This window comes from Tamandua tetradactyla, chromosome X (assembly GCF_023851605.1).
Source record: "Tamandua tetradactyla isolate mTamTet1 chromosome X, mTamTet1.pri, whole genome shotgun sequence".
NCBI lineage: Eukaryota > Metazoa > Chordata > Mammalia > Pilosa > Myrmecophagidae > Tamandua > Tamandua tetradactyla.
Window position 1 is genome coordinate 115,828,248 of NC_135353.1, and position 20,631 is coordinate 115,848,878.

At 41.3% G+C, this 20,631-nt stretch overlaps 1 protein-coding gene across 28 annotated transcripts in view; it reads left to right on the forward strand.

The window, feature by feature from the left end:
• HUWE1 (HECT, UBA and WWE domain containing E3 ubiquitin protein ligase 1) overlaps nt 1–7,451 on the forward strand; it is a 172,318-nt gene extending 164,867 nt beyond the window's left edge. For all 28 annotated transcript variants that reach the window (XM_077146786.1, XM_077146806.1, XM_077146803.1 and 25 more), the window contains 10 exons: nt 1,155–1,310; nt 1,664–1,909; nt 2,272–2,389; nt 2,984–3,124; nt 4,022–4,309; nt 4,421–4,526; nt 5,142–5,259; nt 5,552–5,733; nt 6,039–6,229; nt 6,819–7,451. In XM_077146786.1, the coding sequence (XP_077002901.1) occupies nt 1,155–1,310; nt 1,664–1,909; nt 2,272–2,389; nt 2,984–3,124; nt 4,022–4,309; nt 4,421–4,526; nt 5,142–5,259; nt 5,552–5,733; nt 6,039–6,229; nt 6,819–6,921 (1,649 nt within the window). In that variant the 3' untranslated portion in view covers nt 6,922–7,451. The remainder of the gene's footprint in view (nt 1–1,154; nt 1,311–1,663; nt 1,910–2,271; nt 2,390–2,983; nt 3,125–4,021; nt 4,310–4,420; nt 4,527–5,141; nt 5,260–5,551; nt 5,734–6,038; nt 6,230–6,818) is intronic.
• The last annotated feature ends 13,180 nt before the right edge of the window (nt 7,452–20,631 follow it).

The following is a 20,631-nucleotide window of genomic DNA, read 5'->3' on the forward strand; positions in this document are numbered from 1 at the left end:
GCTTGCCCTCATATAGAATACTTTTTATGGTACCATTTAACATACTCCTTTAGTATTCATCCTTTTTTTTTTTTTGGCATGGGCATGCACCGGGAATCAAACCCGGGTCTCTGGCATAGCAGGCAAGAACTCTGCCTGCTGAGCCACCGTGGCCCGCCCATCCTTTTTCTAAATACCATATTAAATGACTTAATATTCATCAGGACTTTGGGAGACAGATGTTTTCCTCATTTCGTAGTAGAGAGAATATGGCGTAGAAATAGTCTCTTGCCCAAGGTCACACGTTCTGAAAGTGCCAGAGTCAGAATTCAAACATAGGACTGTCAGAACCTTGGAGAATAGTCAGGATTTGAGTAAATAATGAAGAGCAAAGGTCAGGAATACGTCTATGCATGTTGAGGGAGGTGGAGGCTGATGCGGAGAGGGAGACGGAGGGAGTGATTGGTGAGGAAGCAGTTGGTTCTTCCTCACCCAAAAGATAAAAAATTGGTTCTTGCTACTTGGCTACTGAACAGATTTTAGAATAAGCTCCTGGTGGGGGACAGGACAAGATACCAGCCATTGGGGTCCATCTGTCACACCATAGCTTCTCAGATTTTAAACTGTCCCAGGATAAGATGACTAATTCAGAAAGATCCGGATTGGTGTCCTGACTCTGTCCTTGATAAAGAAAATAGGGAGAAGCAGCCTGCTTCTAGGGACAGCTCTCAAGAGTCAATGAGGGTAATGTCCTAGAAGATATTTTGTAAACTGAAAGACAGCCATCAAAAGTTCCACCATTCCTTCATTGCCCTAAGGTGTAATCCATGGGTTCTCTGGGAGCTAATGAGGCAACAGCTAGACTAGTACTATCCTATAGAACTTTATGCCATAGCCACTAGCCACATGTGATGGTCGAGCACTTATAATGTGGCTAGTGTGACAGGAACTGAATTTATTTTTTCATTCTGTTAACTTTGTTAAATGTAAATTTAAATGCCGTCTAGCACAGGATATACTTTCAGGTGTTGTTCACTGAGTGTTACTCAGTGGCCAATGTGCCAGTCTACGTAATCTGTCTAGTGCCCTATACATTTGCCCTCTGGTCTGGGAAAAATCTAAGCGGAGGAGAAGCCTCTAAGACTTTGTGATTCTTTCCTCTGTATGTCCTGTAGGCTCTGATGGAACCCCCCAGGGGGAGAAGGAGAAGGAGGATAGGCCACCAGAGTTACCCCTACTTAGTGAGCAGCTGAGCCTAGATGAACTGTGGGACATGCTGGGGGAGTGTTTAAAGGAGCTGGAGGAATCCCATGACCAGCATGCGGTGCTAGGTGAGTTGTGGCCTCAAGGATCTGGGTCCCTTACTGTCAGTTCACTTTTCTTCTTTCCATGTTACCCCTCTTCCTCAATATCTGAAAAATTTTGTTTTTTAGTAAACAGTATCTTTTAATTTTTAGACCAAGGGAATCTTTATAACTGGTTACCTATCCCTTTTTCCTTTGGCTACAAGGAAGTTCTGATTTTATTTATGGCTTCATTTTACCATTCTATAATTACACTTTCCATACCAGTTTTCATTATTTCTTCATTGTTATAATTTGTTTATGAATGAGGAGTTTGTGTATTGAAGTTTGTAAAATAAGTGAATTAAAATAAGTCACCTCCATGTCATTCCTACCACCAGTGTTACAGCCTGCAGTCGAGGCATTCTTTCTGGTTCATGCCACAGAGCGGGAGAGCAAGCCTCCTGTCCGAGACACCCGTGAGAGCCAGCTAGCACACATCAAAGATGAGCCTCCTCCACTCTCTCCTGCCCCCTTAACCCCAGCCACTCCTTCCTCCCTTGATCCATTCTTCTCCCGGGAGCCCTCATCTATGCACATCTCCTCAAGTCTGCCCCCTGATACGCAGAAGTTCCTTCGCTTTGCAGGTACAGAGAACTCTTAGACCCCCCCCCCAAATGTAGATAGCTTCATTTCGTACAGGGTTGTTTTATACATTTTATCCCCAGCGGATAAAAGTGGGGCAGTAGGGGAGAGAGGTAAAATATGACTAATGAGGTCAGTAGAGGCTGGGTCTAGAAGCCCTTGTGTGCTACACTAAGGGCCTTGAACTTTGTCCTGAGGCAGTGGGTAACCAGGAAGAGGTAGATGATCACAATTGTGTTCACAATGATCCCTGCCTCTGCTTAACCTCCTGAAACAAGGAAGGGAAAGGAAGAGAGAGTTGCTAGCTGATTAGAGCCTCCTGTGACTTGTGATGTGTCATTTCTATTGTCCTATCTCCCCTCAGAGACTCACCGCACTGTGTTAAACCAGATCCTACGGCAGTCCACCACCCACCTCGCTGATGGGCCTTTTGCTGTCCTAGTAGATTACATTCGTGTCCTCGACTTTGATGTCAAGCGCAAGTATGTGCATAGGTTCTTTCTGTAGGGCAAGGGAAGTAGAGAACCCAAGATTGGGGGACAAGGACTCCCCAAATGGTATCTTCCCTCCCAAAAAGATACCAGAGTTGCTCATGGGCAAGAGTTTTCAAAGGAAATAAATTTCCCTTGGTGGCATCGTGTGAAATGGTGCCAGGTGGAGCAGAAAGAGTACCAGCTGTGCCACTGTCACTCATTTTACTAGATACTTCCTGGCCTTCTCACCACTCCATTCTCCATTCTTCATAATAGAAATGAGATCCTTTGTTTAACCACGTCATTTCTAGAGTCCCATTCCATCCTCCAGGGTAATGCAGAAGGTAGAGCCATAGTACGCTTAGAAGGGACCTCCATAACCCTCCTGTTATCCCACAGGTGCTTACCTGCCCTGTATACCACAAATTGTGTGGGTCCTCAAGTACCTAGCATTTCCCAAAGTGGAAGGAGGGAGGGGGAGGCAGGGATCAAGGTGTTTGGAGAATAGGGTAAGCATCCTTGTGGGTCTTCATCTTAATCGATCAAACAGAGGTTTGTTCTGGCACCCCCAATCCTATTTTCCTTCATTTCCTGCCTCCCAAGATACTTCCGCCAAGAGCTGGAACGTTTGGATGAGGGTCTCCGGAAAGAAGATATGGCCGTGCATGTCCGCCGTGACCATGTGTTCGAAGATTCCTATCGTGAGCTGCACCGCAAATCCCCTGAAGAAATGAAGAATCGCTTGTAAGAGGCTGGGGTCACAATGGCTTACTCAGGCCTCATTATGTGCAAGGAAATTTAGGGAGGTACTGCCCTCCCAATCGGAACTGTACCTAGATACTTGCACTGAGCTGTCTCTGCTCTTCTTGGCCTAATCTTGTGAAAATGGTCTTCTGCCAGCTGGCCCTTTCGTTGAGCTACCCACTAATTTCCAGGATACCAGGAGAGTCTTTGGTATTTAGAAAATATCCTCTGGTGGCTTCGCAATAATAGCTTTGTCTGTTACTACATTAGTAACTGGAAGCCTGTTGAACAAACAGTACCCTATATTAGGGAAGACCACACTTGGTATGAGTGCACAGGCCCCCCACGAAATTTGTAATTGCTCACTGTTAATTCTGAAACCACATAGAGGAGATTGGCAGTATGGTAGGAGCTGATGAGATGATAGGCCTATTGAGTGGCTTGAAGCTCCTGAACTTGAAAAAGTCAGAATCTCCGAAGACTCTGTGCCGTGTTCCCCCGCCAAATACCTTTATACAAATTGGAACGTGAGCTCAACTCTCTTCTTTAACACTACTTCCTCCTCCTTTTTACCCCGCTTGCCTTACATCAGACCTCATATAAGCCTCCTATACCTTTACTACTGGAATATGTGCCTTCCCCCACCCGATAACCCCTTAGTGAACCTTACTAACATTTCAGGACATCTCTTCTGTCAGTGATGCTTTTTGTGTTTTTCATTCCAGGCCCTCACCCTTCCTCTGGGCCATCGTAACAATCTCTTTTCACATCTGTTATCTGACACCGCACTTCGCAAAGACTGCTTCACAGTCACTCACTCGAGGTGTGGAGTAAATGAATAGATTTTGTTCTGGAGCTTTCTTCACATTTTTCTTCTCTTCCTGCTCTCTTGTGCAGGTATATAGTATTTGAAGGAGAAGAAGGGCAGGATGCTGGAGGGCTCCTGCGGGAGTGGTATATGATCATCTCTCGAGAGATGTTTAACCCTATGTATGCCTTGTTCCGTACCTCACCTGGTGATCGGGTCACCTACACCATCAATCCATCTTCCCACTGCAACCCCAACCACCTCAGCTATTTCAAGTTTGTTGGACGCATTGTGGCCAAAGCTGTATATGACAACCGCCTTCTGGAGTGCTACTTTACTCGGTCCTTCTACAAACACATCTTGGGCAAGTCTGTCAGGTGAGGATATGGCTCAGCCCTGGGAATTATAGCTTTTTCTTGTGTCCCATTTCTTTGCTGACACCTTTCCCCCTCCCCCACCTGTGACCCTGCCTAACTGTATTTTTCTAGATATACGGATATGGAGAGTGAAGATTACCACTTCTACCAGGGCCTGGTTTATCTGCTAGAAAATGATGTCTCCACCCTAGGCTATGATCTGACCTTCAGCACTGAGGTATGTTTGGAAACCCTGATCATAGCACATCACAGCTAGTCTAGAAGACCCATTCTGGGGCCACATTAAAACCTAGCATCTTGACTGCTTAAATGTCTCATGTCCCGTTTCTCCATCAGATAGAGAGCAATGGGTATTTGTATGAGACATCAAAACAGAAAAAACAGAATTTGTAAAACAATCCAGGATTTTTCATAAAAATACAGTACATAATTCTTCATTCTAGGATGTTGCTTATTGAAAAAAGTGTACAAGTAGAGATAAGTGAAAAGCAATTTTTTTAGGTTTCTCTTCTCCCCCAAAGAATGCACGGGCTTATGTTATATTACATATATTAGTCATTCCCTTTTCTTTCTTTTATTTTTTTAAACCTTGGACGATTTCCTTACTTTCAGCCTACTTATGTGTTTTACGGCCAAGGAATAGTTTCCTTCATTCTTCCCCTTGACCGGTCCCTGTTAGGGGAGTTGTGAACTAATGAGAAAAGCACTATTTTTTTATGGATTTGAGTTTCATCTTCTGCCTAGGACATGGCAAGGAGTTCAGAGTATGTTCTTAGTAATCTGTGTTAGCCCTATCTTAGACCAAGCCTGATATGTATGATTTGTCTTCTAGGTCCAAGAGTTTGGAGTCTGTGAAGTTCGAGACCTCAAACCCAATGGGGCTAACATCTTGGTAACAGAAGAGAATAAAAAGGAGTATGTACACCTGGTGTGCCAGATGAGAATGACAGGTAGGAGAAATGTCACTTTGGTCCCCTTTTGCTTAATATGGGAAGAAATCAGTCCTCATTAATTTCATAGACATTTTTTGCTCTTCCCCTTTGATAATAGCCACAAGTGTCTTATACAAAAGGAGTCAAGAACCCTCACCAAAAATATTTTACCTCATCCACCCTCAAACAGGGGGCTAGAAATAGAGTGGTTAGTGAGGCAAGTAGACTAGGCCCCATCCTAGTTGTTTCAAGAGCCAGATTGGGGTTCTGTGAGTTCAGAAACCATGTGACTTTTTGTTCTTCTCTCCAGGAGCCATCCGCAAACAGCTGGCGGCTTTCTTAGAAGGCTTCTATGAGATCATTCCAAAGCGCCTCATTTCCATCTTTACTGAGCAAGAATTAGAGCTCCTCATATCAGGACTACCCACAATAGACATTGATGACCTGAAATCCAACACTGAATACCACAAGTACCAGTCTAACTCTATTCAGGTGAGCTGCTGCTGGCTTCCCTCTCTGTATGTTCCTCTTACTCGAAGGAGTGCTGGTTTATATGATCCCAGATAAATCAGTACCCTTAGGTGAAGAGGGTTGTGGTGGACAGTTTACCTATACCTAACTCTCCATATTTTTACATCATGGTCTTCCCCATATTATAAATGAAAGAACTGAAGCCCATCCCATGAAAGGAGCTTGCCTAGGATTCCAAATCCAGTCCTGTTTCCAAATTCTACCTCCCCCACCCCTTTTTCTAGGAACTCTCTACCTAACACTGACTTCTGTGTTCCTTCCTACAGATCCAGTGGTTCTGGAGAGCATTGCGCTCTTTTGACCAAGCTGACCGTGCCAAGTTCCTCCAGTTTGTCACGGGTACTTCCAAGGTGCCCCTGCAAGGCTTTGCTGCCCTTGAAGGTATGAATGGCATTCAGAAGTTTCAGATCCATCGAGATGACAGGTCCACAGATCGCCTGCCTTCAGCTCACACCTGGTAAGAGGAAGAGTTCTCCTTCTCAGCATTCAGGTTTAGCTTGTGTTTTGATATACTTCTAAACCCCTACTCAAGGTTGGGAACACAGATGTGGTCCATTTCTGGTCCTTGAGTAGCTCAAACTTTGGTGGTTTTATGGAGAGGGTTGTATTTGAAATGAGTCTGGGAAGATTGGCTAGACACACAATGTAGCAGGGGTCGGGGGGGGGCATTGATTGCAAGTGAAGAATGACATGAGAGCATGACATAGTCCAGGGTTCAGCATGAGTGGAGCAAGGAGATGTTTCAGAGAGCAAAAGACTAGAGAGATCAGATCACGTGACCCTGAATATCTTCTAAAAGGTTTGCACTTAGAAGCCATGATGTTTACTCAAGAGTGACACAGATTTATGTTTTAGAAAGATGACTAATGACCAATACTGGGACCAGATTAGAAAAAGAGAGGGCAGTCTGAGCTAGGACAGTATTGAGAGTCAACAAGAAATGAGGGGCAGGTTCCTCGAAGAGGAGAGGTCAGTGGGCACCATGGGAACACAGGGATTTGATTTATAGTCTTTTTCTCATTAACTGATCTTTCTTCCTTCCCTAGTTTTAACCAACTGGACCTGCCTGCCTATGAGAGCTTTGAGAAGCTCCGCCACATGTTACTGTTGGCTATCCAAGAGTGCTCTGAAGGCTTTGGGCTGGCCTAGTAAGGCTCCGTCCACCTCTGTGGGGTTTTTCTACCATTGTTGGACCTGGGGCGGGGGGGGAATAAAAACAGAAAAGAACCAGAAGGAAAATGTCAAAAACCAATAAATGAAATCCACCAACTCACCATGTGTGTGTCCCAGCTGCCCCATCTTCCCTAGCGTAAACCTGTTCCCCTCTCTTGCTCATTCTTTCTTCCCCTCTCCCTTTTCCTCACCTCCTCTCTCCTTTCCATGCCGTCCATGATTCCTACCCTGTGTGTTAAAAAGGCAGTAGCCTTGGCAGGGACCTATCTGTCCCAACTGTTTGAACAGTGTGCTCCTCAGATTCTGTGTTCAGAAGGATTTGCTGCATTGAGACTTGAAACCTTTCGATAGGGGAAAAATTATATATATATATATTTTTTTGTTCTGTTTGCATTTCTTAATTTGTGCTTGGAATGTGTTGATGTGCACAGCTAATGATTCAATGCGAGACAAGATTAGCGTCTGTGTTGTGGAGGTTTCAAATAAAGAGCACTCTTCATAACTCACTTTTCAAAATGGACTTCTTTCAAGCTTAAAACAACTTTTAAACACACAGTAGACGTCTGCAGAAAAGATCCAAGTGGACTCTGAAAACCTCTGTTGTGCCCACTTACCCCCATGCCACTGTCACTACTGGAGCATCTTCTTCATTCAAAGCTGATTTCCCCAAAGTCAGGAGAGTTAAGAAGCCACCAAGAATTGGGGGGAAGATCTGTTTCTTAAAATGGGATCTGCACTTGGGGATGGGGATGGGGATAGTGCTGAAGAGTGCAGCAAGGATAAAGCATCACTTTGCTCAGGGGGTGCAAAAGCAGCAGGCTGTACAAAATGTTCAGAGAATTCAACTTAGTGTTTTATTTGGTGAGCTTTTACAATAGTCTCAAATTTATGACTCATTTTAAATTTTTTCATTCATTTATGAATGTTTTAGTCTCTTCCTAATATGTTTTAATGAGGAAAAAATTTGAGTAGCTCCCCAGAAGGACAGTCTTTCCATTCTTGTTTGTTTTTGTTTTGTCTCTCCCTCTTGTCATCTGCCTGTCTGTCTGCCAGTATGTTTGCAGATCACCTAGTAATCTTGTGGTTTTTCCTCCAGCACTTAAAGCTGATCCGAGGCCTTTGATGGTACCAGCCTTCAAAGAAACATAATTTAATAAAAATTCAGTTAGAAAAAAAAACCAAAATGGTGCTTGCTTTCTGTGATTTTTCTCATTCTCTGAGGCTCTGCCTCAAAAACTTTCACTTGATCATGTCCCAAGAGTTTGGATCTAAGAAAGCAGGAGCATGCGGTTAGCCTGATCCATTGGTCCTGAAGCAGATGGCCACTATATATTTTTCCCTTCTTTCCAATATTCACACTTTGTGCCCTTGTCTGCTGTGACAACTGAGAAGACAAATCAGTCAGCCTGTTTCTATTACTGAGCTAGTCAAGGGGAGGAAACAATGATCAATTGTCTAGGTGCACAGACACCTCCTACCCCGGAGGGTCTTTAAAAGCTATTCTCACTATACATTTGAAAGGGGTGCATAGATTGGAGGTTGGGCTTGGAAGCTAGGAGTACAGGTAAAATAATCCTGAAGGAAATAAACATCTAATTCAATGGCATACTCCAAAATGCTGTCAAATATGGTTTGCCTGTGCAATGTGTATGGCATGATGAACATTCACACCTTAATGTTACATGAGAAAATCATAGTCAATACATTCATACAGGTAAAGATGCTTTACTGACTTAGTCTAAAACCAATAGCCGACATCACACTTGAAGGGTGGCCAATTATCACCATCAGTGACACTGTTCTACCAGTTAAAACCATTTCAAGAAAACAGGAAACAAGTCATAACTGTTGAAGAGATTACTAAACTGAGAATCAGTCTCAAAGATGAACGAAAAAATTTCAGGAACATACAGTATACTGTTTAGAGACAAAAACAGTGCTACATACATATGAATGTGCCAAAATACAAAAAGCCACAGAGATGTGTAGGAAGAGTGCAAAACCATGCAAAAGAATGACAAAATACTGTGCTATATTTAGGATAACAGAAGGGGATGAGGTGGAGGTCAGAACGGGATACAGTTGGGAAGAGGTTCTCAGAAGGCTTCAACTACCTTGGTTATATTTATTACGTTACACTGGGTTTTGCCAGGTACATGGGTGTGTCAGTATTCTTTATATTTTTCATGTTGCATTTTAAGTTTTTGACATACACAGTATATTGCATTTCATAATGCATTTGAGGTAGCAGAGGAGGCAGCACTCATAAATTACTAATGAGAAAATCAAGGACCAAAAAAATTTTAATCATCGACAAAAATAGAATGCGCGATGTACAAAGTAATTTTATTTCTGCAACTAAGTCATTAACAGGCCTAATTCTATATGAAGGCTAATTAATTACTAGCTGCTTACATGATATGAGTAGGCCCGCCTTTTCTGCCCCCAATAATTCCCTTCACTGATCTGATTGTGATTATGATCACTACTGCTTGTCGCTTTATTAAAATAGCCCCCTTCATTTATAGTTAGGGTAATCACCTAATTTATCATCCATATTTGGAGCTCCATCTCCCTATGCCTTATTATTGACAGCCCTTCCAATATAAAAAAGTTAGAATGGGAATAGCCCAAATACCACCTAAAGAGTGGGAGAAAGATCAAAGGTGATGGTGGAATTATAAAGAGAAGGTAGGGTTTAACAAACAAGTATAATTGCATATTTCTTTTAGTCTCCAGTACCTTAGAGCAGCTAGAAGTAAAAACCTAAAATTGTGGAACTGTAACCCATACCAAACTCTGAAATCTGTTCTCCAACTAATTGTTGCACTGTGCATTGAAATTTATTGCTTTTTTTGTATATATATATGTTATTCACAAAAAAACGATAATGAAAAAATACATACATTCCTTCTAGCCTCCAATGTTCTGGAGCAGCTAGAAGGAAAAATCTGAGATGATGGTGTGATAGCCCATGACAAACTCTGGGATCTGTCCTGTAACTGCTTGTTGAAGAGTGTTTTGAAAATTATTGCTTTTTTCTTTCTTTGCTTTGTATGTATGTTATATTATACAATAAAAAAAGTTAAAAAAAAAAAAAAAAGGGAACAGAGCCTGAGGAACCTATAGGACCCTATCAAGCATGATATATGTGTGCTGGTTTGAAACTGTTAGTGTACCCCCAGAAAAGCCATCTTTTATCCTAATCCAACCTTGTAGGGGCACACTTATTGTAGGGTGAGATCTTTTTATTAGGTTGTTTCCATGGAGATGTAACATACCCAAATGTGGGTGTGACCCTTTGATCAGATGGAAGTGTGACCCGTCCATTCAAGGTGGGTTTTAATTAGTTTACTGGAGTCCTTAAAAGAGCCAACACAGAGGGCAGAGAGTTCAAATGCTTGGAGAACCCACAACAGACACAGACTTTTGGAGATGCAGAAGATACCAGAAGCTCCAGGAAATGCCAGATGCAGAGAGAGCTGTTTGAAATCAGAAACTGGGAGGGAAGGATGGTAGATGTCACCATGTGCCTTTCCATGTGACAGAGAAACCCCAGACAGAGAAAATCGGCTTACCTACTGAGAAGGTATCCTCTTGTTGGATGCCATAATTTGAACATTTTCACGGATTTAGAATTGTAACTTGTAATTTAATAAATTTCCTTTATAAAAGCCAATCTATTTCTGGTATATTGCATTCCAGAAGCATTAGCAAAGCAAAAAAAAGAAAAAGTGTGCATTGTGGGAGTCCCAGAAGGAGAAGAAAGAGAGAAAGGGGCAGTGAGGATATTTAAAGAAATAATGCTGACAGCTTCCCAAATTGAACAAAATATTAAATACACACATCCAAGAAAATCAACAAACTACAAACTGGATAAACCGAAATAGACCTCCGCCATGACATATAATCAAAGTTTCAGATGCAAAAGACAAAGAGACATTTGTGCACCGATGTTCATAGCAGCATTATTCACAACCTCCAGAAAAATGCCCATCAACAGACGAGTGGATTAAGAGCTTGTGGTACATACATACGATGGAATATTATGCAGCAGTAAGACGAAATGACATCCTGAAGCACATGACAAGATAGATGAGCCTTGAGGACATAATGCTGAGTGAAATAAACCAGACACAAAAGGATAGATACTGTATGATTCCACTTGATGACCATAGAAAAATCAGAGGCTTATAATGCAGAATATAGGGGACTTAGAGATACATAGAAGCTGGAGATGGGTGAATGGTTACCTAATGAGGTTGAACTTCAATGTAAGGGAATCAATAGAAGTGAAGGCGGCTCTCTAGTGGGTCTGTAAGTAATATTACCATATTGCAGATGAACAAGATTGAAAGGGGTTGTATAGACCTACATGTCCCCCTGATTAACACTAGAAATATAAAATAGTTCTTGCAAGAACTATCATTCAAAGGAATGATTCGTGTACAAAGAGTGTTTAAGTCCAGGGTACGGGGGAAAAACTGCTATTGCATGCTGTGGGCTATGTTTAAAAGGAAACCATCAGCACTACCACAACAACAGCAGAGGTAAATAATGGAGGAAGGAACAAGAGTTAAGATGAGGTTTCAATTTCCCATTTGCCGAGGGTGTGTTTATTGATTTTCTTTCTCTTGGGAACAATGAAATTACCTAAAATTGAGAATTTTGAAGGAGTGTAGACTTTGGGTGCTATACATGATCCCTGATGAATGCAGGTGGCTGAAGGATGCACTGAATGAGAAGTAGATTGGTGAACAATTGTGTATACTTATGAACAAATGTTGTGCTGCTATAAAAAAGGAATGAAGTCGTGAGGCAAGCAACAATGTGAATGTGGATGAATGTAAGGGACATTAGGTGAGGTAAAATAAGCCAGAAACAAAAGAACAGCAATGGTATGGTCTCCTTTAGAAAATGCTTACAAGAAAACAGGGGCCTAGACTGTAAGCTTTTATAGCAGACACATTTAGTCTGGCATGGTAATTACTATTTCTGGATTTTATATATATGTATAACCTGATATTTAGAGGTAAGAACGAAGCTGATCTGGTTGCGGTTAAAGTAATACAGAACACAGGGGTAAAGAAGACAATGTCTATATTTTAACACACATACTCTTTGAGACCAAAGGAAGAAAGGTTTATTTAATTTGAATCTAAATTTTCTATAGCATATAATCTAACTCAACCTACCTTTATAGCTCATTTGAACAATTGAAACACAGGGAGCAAAGAATAAGAAAGAGGTCCTTTAATTCTGTATAGCTGTATAGCTTAATGTAATGCCTGGATATATCCTATAGTATATTAAACATAATAAAAAGTATTGGCACAGAATATAGGGGACTTAGAGATACATAGAAGCTAGAGATGGGTGAACCATTAGCTGATGAGGTTGAACTCCAATGTAAGGGAATAGATAGGAGCGAAGGTAATCTGTCCATCTGTATCAGGAGAGGCAGAGAAAGGAGGAAGAGAGGGAGGTGAGGTGTGGTCTCAACTCATGTGTCATCTCAGGGAGGAGACCTTCCTTGATCACTGTTGGTAAGCGCCCCCCACCCAACCGCCACACACTCAGTCCCCTCTACCTCATCTCCCTGCTTCATTTTCTTCAGGGATTTAATCACCACTGGCATAGTGTATAGATTCATTTGATCTCTTTGTTGTTCCTAGCAGCTCCTCAAGGGCAGGGATTTATGTCTATTTTGTTTGCCCTAAGCACATCTGCCCAGTTCAGCAGTATGGAGGTGCTGTCAACCTGAGAGGAACATCCTCCAGCCTGGGGTGGGAACAAGCCTAGAGTCCCTCCAAAGGGGTCCCTGCCCCCTCCCCAACACACAGACCCTGAAAGAGGCAGAAACAGTGGCTTTCGGGGTTCCCAAATAACCACCCTGACCCTAGGGTAACTGTTTTATCCTTTGTGGTAGTTTGGACCAACGTACCCCAGAAAAACATGTTCTTAAACTTAATCCATTCTCATGGGCATGAACCCATTGTATTTAGGCTCTTTTGATCAGGTTACTTCAGTTATGGTGTGACCCACCTGAATCAGGATATCAGGATGGGCCTTAATCCTATTACTAGAGTCCTTTATAAGCATGGTAAAATTCAGACACAGAGAGAAAGCCACAGGAAGCAAGAAGCTGAAATTCAACAGAGCCCAGAAGAGAATAGGGATCAGGAGAAACTGCTCTGCCCTTTCCCATGTGACAAGCTCCAAGGATCTCCAGCAGGCAGCCCCAGAAATCCAGTCTTCAGGAAGAAAGCACCACCTTGCTAATGGCTTCATTTGGTCTTTCTTTTAGCCTCAAAATCATGAGCTAATACAATCCCACTGTTTGAGCCCAACCCATTGCGCAGTATTTGCTTTGAGTACCTAGGAATCCAAAACATCCTTCCTGTGTTTCTCTTTGCAAAAATAAGCACACACACGTCTATATTCTTAGCTCTTCTTCCTTAACAAAAGACAGCACTTCCTTTTAAAACCCAACTGACTAAATGACCAATTCACCAAACTATCAAGTCTCCTAGAACCTAATTGATGAGAGCCAATTTGCTGAACAATCAATGTGCTCGATTTTTGAGGATTTGAGTGAAATATCAGTTTCATACTAGTCCTGGGGGGTACCAGATGAACATCTTCAACTGAATCTAGGCCAGTTCATTACAGCTAAGTTCAAAGGAAAACCATGGGTAAAAATTCCCTAGGCATGGGTTGACGTGGTCATTTAGCTAGCAGGAATCCAGGGGAGAATCTTGGGCAATGGAATGTTTGCTTTTCTTGGACTGGGGTTGGAGGTTGGGGTAGAGGTCAGAAAGTGAAGATAAGTGGTAGCAATGTTCATCTCAAAGAGGAGCTCTTCCAAGATACCAAGAGCCATGAGTTAAGTAAGCTTTCATCCCAAGCAGATGCTCTAAATCTCTGGTAAGGCATGGGCTAGTGGTTTTTCCTTCAGATATTTTTATCACAGTAACTCATGACCATGGGAATAAGTCCTACACTCCTTAGGGGCTCGTGGTGAAAAGCAAAGTTTATAGCTGTCCCTCCCTATCCCTGGTCCCAGCCCCAGAGACAATCATTTTTACCTCATCAACCACTTCTTTTTCCCTAAACTTTTTATTTTGAAATCATTTCAAAATTACAAAAATAATCCCAAAACAATACATAAAATTCTAACATCCCTCACACCCACATACCTAGATTTACAAACTATTAGCATTTTTCCATGCTTGTTATGTAATTCTCTTTCTTTGTCTATTTTCTAAATATTTGAGAGTAGGTTGTATAAATCATGACCCTTGAAAACTTAATACTTTCTTTATGCTTCCTAAGAACAAGGATATTCATTTATGTAACCCCCTTAAGTACAGTTATCAAGTTCAAAAAATTTAACATTAACACACAAAACTTAAAGCCTGTATTTAATTTCTTCATATGTCCCAATAATGTACTTTTGAAGCTTTTCTCTTGCATTAAATCCCAACTAAGATTGTGTATTGCACTGAATTGTCAAGTTTCTTTAGTTGCTCCTTTTATTTTAAATTGTGGAAACAAAGAACATAAAGATTCCAAACTCAAGCATTTCCAAGCATACGACTCAGTGGGATTAATCACATTCATGTTTCACTACCCTCAACGCCATCCATTACCAGAACTTTCCTATCACCGCAAACAGTAACCCTATACCAATTATGCATTAATTCCCCCTTCTCCTTCCCGCTCCCTGCTCATGGTAGCCTGCATACTACTTTCTGCTCTATGATTTTGCATATTCCAGCTACTTCTTATAAGCAGAATCATGCAATATCCATTCCTTTGAGTTTGACATTTCATTCAACATGATGTCTTCACAGTTCATCCGCTCCTTTTAAAGGCTGGGTAATATTTGAGTGAATATATATATATATAGATAGACATTTGGGTTGCTTCTACCTTTATTGCCCCTCAATACTTACATTACTGCCTATTTTTGTATCCAATTAACCTTTTGTAGTGAACCCTTAAGAATTCCCTTATTTCTTCCTGTGAATATTTTTCTGATACTTTCTTTGTGGTTACCATGGGGTGTAAATTTAACTTTCTAAATCTATAACATTCTCATCTGGTTAAATACCAACTTAACTTCAATAGCATATACAAACTATGATCCTATCTCCCCCCTTCCCCCACCTTTATGTTGTTTTTGTCACAATATATAAAATTATACACTATGAGTCCAAAACTATTGATTTGCCATTACTTTTTATGCATTTTCATTTTAGATCCTGTGAGAGGTAAAACGTGGAGTTACAAACCAAAAATACAATGGTACTGGCATTGATATTTACCCATGTCATTACCTTTACCAGATATCTTTATTTCTTCATGAGACTCTAATCTATTGTCTAGCGTCCTTTCCTTTCAACCAGAAGAAGAGCCTTTAGCATTTCTTGTAGTGCTGATCTTAATGGTGACAAACTCCCTCACCTTCATCCCAAGGCATTATCTGGGAATGTCTTAATATCTCCCTCATTTATGAAAGCCAATTTTGCTAGATTTAGGATTCTTGATTGGCAATTTTTTTTGCTTTCAGCATTTTAAATATGTAATCCTATTGCCTTCTTTCCTGCATAGATTCTGATGAGAAATTGACACTTATCAACGGTTCCTTCCACCTGACATGTTGCTCCTCTCTTGCAGTTTGAGGATTCTCTACTTATCATTGGCATTTCACAGTTTGATTATAATGTTGTGGTGTGAGTGTATTTGGGTTTCTCTTGTTTGGAATTCATTGAGCTTCTTGGATGTGTCTACTCATGTCTTTTGTTAAATTTTGGGAGGTTTCAGTCATTATTTCTCCAAATATTGTCTCTGCCCCTTTCTGTCTTTCTTGTCTTTCTGAGACTCCCACAATGCATATATTATGCTTGATGCTGTCACATAGTTTCTTTAGGTGCTATTCGCTTTTCTTCATTCTTTTTTTTTTCTTTCTGCTCTGCAGACCTAATTATTTCAATTGTCTTATTGCAAGTTCACTGATTCATTCCTCTGCTAACTCCAATTTGCTTTTAGACCCCTCTGGGAATTTCTAATTTAAATTAATGTGGTCTCATCCAAAAAAACAGAAAACAACAAGTGCTGGAGAGGATGCGGAGAAAGAGGCACAATTATCCACTGCTGGTGGGAATGTCAAATTGTGCAACCACTGTGGAAAGCAGTTTGGCGGTTCCTCAGAAAGCTAAGTATAGAATTGCCATATGACCCAGCAATCCCATTACTAGGTAGATCTTCAGAGAACCTGAGGGCAAGGACACAAACGGGCATCTGCACACTGATGTTTATAGCAGCATTATTTATGATTTCCAAGCAATGGAAACAGCCCAAATGTCCATCAATGGACTAGTGGCTAAATAAGCTGTGGTATATACATACGATGGAAAATTACGCAGCTGTAATAAAGTCATGAAGCATGTAACAATGTGGATGGACCTTGAGGACGTTATGCTGAGTAAGATTAGCCAGAAACAAAATGACAAATGCTGTATGGTCTCACTGATATGCACTAACATTAATGAGTAAACTTGGAGAATTTCAGTTAAGAACAGAAGTTATCAGAAGATAGAAATAGGGTAGAGATTGGGTAACTGGAGCTGGAGGCATACAGATTGTACAACAGGACTGATTGTAAAAATTCAGAGATGGATAGCACAATAGTACCTGATGGTAGCACAATCATGTATGTATGCAGAATGAAGCTGAATATGAGTATGGTTGAGGGAGAAGGGCAGGGGGCATGTACAACACCAGAAGGAAAGAAAGAGGATAAAGACTGAGATGGTATAACTTAAGAATGCCTAGAGTGGACAATGATAGTGGTTAAATGTACAAATATAAAAAAGTTTTTGCATGAGGGAGAACAAATGAATGTCAACATTGCAAGGTGTTGAAAATGAGATGGTGTTCTAGTTTGCTAGCTGCCAGAATGTGATATACCAGAAATGGAATGGCTTTTAAAAGGGGGAATTTATATTTAATAAGTTATATTAGTTGCATGTTTTACATACAGTTCTAAGGCCGTGCAAGTCTATCAAAATGTCCAAATGAAGACACCAACAAGAGGTTACTGTTCTAGTTTGCTAGCTGTCGGAATGCAATATACCAGAAACAGAATGGCTTTTAAAAAGGGGAATTTAATAAGTTGCTAGTTTACAGTTCTAAGGCTGAGAAAATGTCCCAGTTAAAACAAGTCTATAGAAATGTCCAATCAAAGGCATCTAGGGAAAGATACCTTGGTTCAAAAAGGCCGATGAAGTTCAGGGTTTCTCTCTCAAGTGAGAAGGCACATGACAAACACAGTCAGGGCTTCTCTCTCAGCTGGAAGGGCACATGGTGAACACAGCATCATCTGCCAGCTTTCTTTCCTGGCTTCCAGTTTCATGAAGCTTCCCGGGAGGCATTTTCCTTCATCTCCAAAGGTCTCTGGCTCATGGACTCTCTGCTTCGTGGTGCTGCAGCATTCTCTGCTCTCTCCAAATCTCCTTTCTCCAAAATGTTTCCTCTTTTATAGGACTCCAGAAACTTATCAAGACCCACCCAAATGGGTGGAGACATGTCATCTAATCCAGTTTAACGACCACTCTTGATTTAATCACATCTCCAGGGAAATTATCTGATTATAGTTTCAAACATACAGTATTGAATAAGGATTATTCTGCCTTTATGAAATGGATTTAGATTAAAACATGGCTTTTCTAGGGGACATACATCCTTTGAAACCAGCACAATTACCTTCACTCAAGAAAGGCCAATGAAGTTCAGGGTCTCTCTCTCAACTGGAAAGGCACATGGCAAACATGGTAACGTCTGCTAGCTGATTTCTCCAGGCTTCTTTCATGAAGCTCCCCAGGGAGGGGGTCTTTTCCTTCTTCATCTCCAAAGGCCTCTGGCTGTATGGGCACTCATGGTTTTAATGACTCTGAATCCTCTCTCCAAAATAATTCCTCTTTTAAAGGATTCCGGTAAACTAATCAAGACCTACCTGGAATGGGTGGAGTTACATCTCCATCTAATCAAAAGTTAATACCCATAATTGGGTGCATTACATCTCCATGAAGATCATCTAAAATTTCCAACCTACATTACTGAATAGGGATTAAAAGAAACTGTTACTCTCACAAGATTGGATCAGGATTAAAACATGACTTTTCTAGGGTACATAATCCTTTCAGACCAGCATATTCCATCCTCTGGACCGTAAAAATGAAGTTTTTTCCATATACAAAATACATTCATTCCATCACAATATCAGAAATCCTTAAACCATTTTAGTAACAATACAAATACAATACAAGGTTGAAACCAGTACAAAGTCTCATCAAAATCAGCTACAGGCATGGTCTGTCCTAAGGTAAATTTCTCCTCTGGATCTGGACCTGTAAAACTCAGAAAAAAAAAGTTATCTGCTGCCAACATACAAGGGAAGAACAGTCATAGGATACATATACCCATTTTCATAGGGAGAAATTGGAAGGAATACAGGGGTCACCAAACCCAAGCAGTTTCAAAAACCTGCAGGGAAAAGTCCATTAAATTTCAAAGTCTGAGGGTCATTTATCCTCAGGGCTTTAAAAAGCAGCAGTCCCACCCTTTCCAAGGGCCTATGCGGCAGCCCACCTCTCCCTAAATGTAACCTTCGGGGACATTGGGGAGACCACCTTTTTCTCAGCCCCACCCTCTCCAAGCATCTGGGCTGCACCTGCGCTTTCTGCCATCTCTGGGGCACATGCTTAACTACTCCATGTGGTGGCAGCCAGGCTCTCCCCAATCCCCATGGAATGTGCTGCACTCTCTCCAAGGCCTGAGGTGAGACAACTTTTCCACTGCAATGAGGTGAAAGGCCCACCCTCTGCCTTTGGGACAAACTCACCCTTTCCAAGTGCCTGGGTGGGTCTGCTCTCCTGGCTTCTTCTTTTTTTTCAGAGAATTGCACTCAAAATTTATTTGAATATAAATTCCTTATAAAATATGACTTTGCTTAGTTCGTTAAGCAAGATATGAGCCACATTTCATGGGATTAATTTCTAAAACACTTTTAGGCCATGAAATGATTTCAAGGTGCTGTGATTTTTTTTTAATTTTTATTAATAAAATCAATCAACATACAACATGAACATTCTTAATATATGAACATTCCATACTTAGTGTGCAATCAATGGCTCACAGTATCATCATCACATAGTTGTATATTCATCACCACAATCATTTCTCAGAACATTTACATCACTCCAGAAAAAGAAAAAACTCATACATGCCATACCCCTTTCCCTTCCTCTCATTGACCACTAGTATTTCCCTCTACTCAATTTATTTTAACATTTGTTCCCCCATTATGTATTTATTTCTAATCCATACTTTTTACTCATCTGTCCATACCATAGATGAAAGGAGCATCAGACACAAGGTTTTCACAATCATACAGTCACTTTGCGAAAGCTATATCATTATACAATCATCTTCAAGAAACATGGCTACCAGAACACAGCTCTACAGTTTCAGGCACTTTCCTCTAGCCCCTCTAATACACCTTAAACTGAAAAGGGGTTATATAATGCGTAAGAATAACCTCCAGGATAACCTCTTGACTCTGTTTGGAATCTCTCAGCCACTGACACTTTATTTTGTCTCATTTCTCCCTTCCCCCTTTTGGTCGAGAAGGTTTTCTCAATCCCTTGATGCTGAGTCCCCACTCATTCTAGGATTTTTGTCCCACATTGCCAGGGAGGTTTACACCCCTGGGAGTCATGTCCCACGTGGGGCAGGGGGGCAGTGAGTTTGCTTGCTGTGTTGGCTTAAAGAGATAGGCCACATCTGAGCAACAAAAGAGGTTCTCTGGGGTGACTCTTAGGTCTAATTTTAAATAAGCTTGACCTATCCTTTGTGGAGTTAAGTTTCATATGAACAAACCCCAAGACTGGGGTCTCAGCCTATAGCTTTGGTTATCCCCACTGCTTGTGAGAATATCAGGAACTCTCCACATTGGGAAGCTGAATATTTCATCCTTTCTCCCCGTTCCCCCAAGGGGACTTTGCAATACTGTTTTATTCTCTGTTCAAATCACTCTGGGATTTATTGTGGCCTGAGGCTTTTTGATTTCAGACTTTAGCTTCCATAGTTCTGTGTCTGAGGTTATTTTACCTTCACACTAACCCTCTTCTGAACCCCCAAGTCCAGACTGGCAGCAGCTCCATTTATACAGGTTCACAGCAATCTTGTCAGCTTTCTGTGTAGTAAGCAAGGATCGGGTGCATCAGACAGCAGGAATTTCCACAAATCCTTCCTGGATAACTCCATCTTCAATGCTGGCTTTCTCTGAAATGGTTGATTGGTTACACATTTGGTTAAATCCTCATGTAGGGCACCACTCTCTGGGGTTACCCCTCTTGGAAGCCCAGAATTTTCCAGAACATCAATTTCTGGTTTCTTTGTACTCAAGAGTTCAATTCTCAGCTTATCTCTTTTCTGACGCATTTCGCTATAAACTGCAAGGAGAAATCAGGTCACACTTTCCACATTTAATTTGGAAATCTCTTCTGCTAAATATCCAATTTCATGGCTTTTAAAATCCGCCTCCCAGGGCGGTGCAATGGTGGCTCAGCAGGCAGAATTCTCACCTGCCATGCCGGAGACCCGGATTCGATTTCCAGT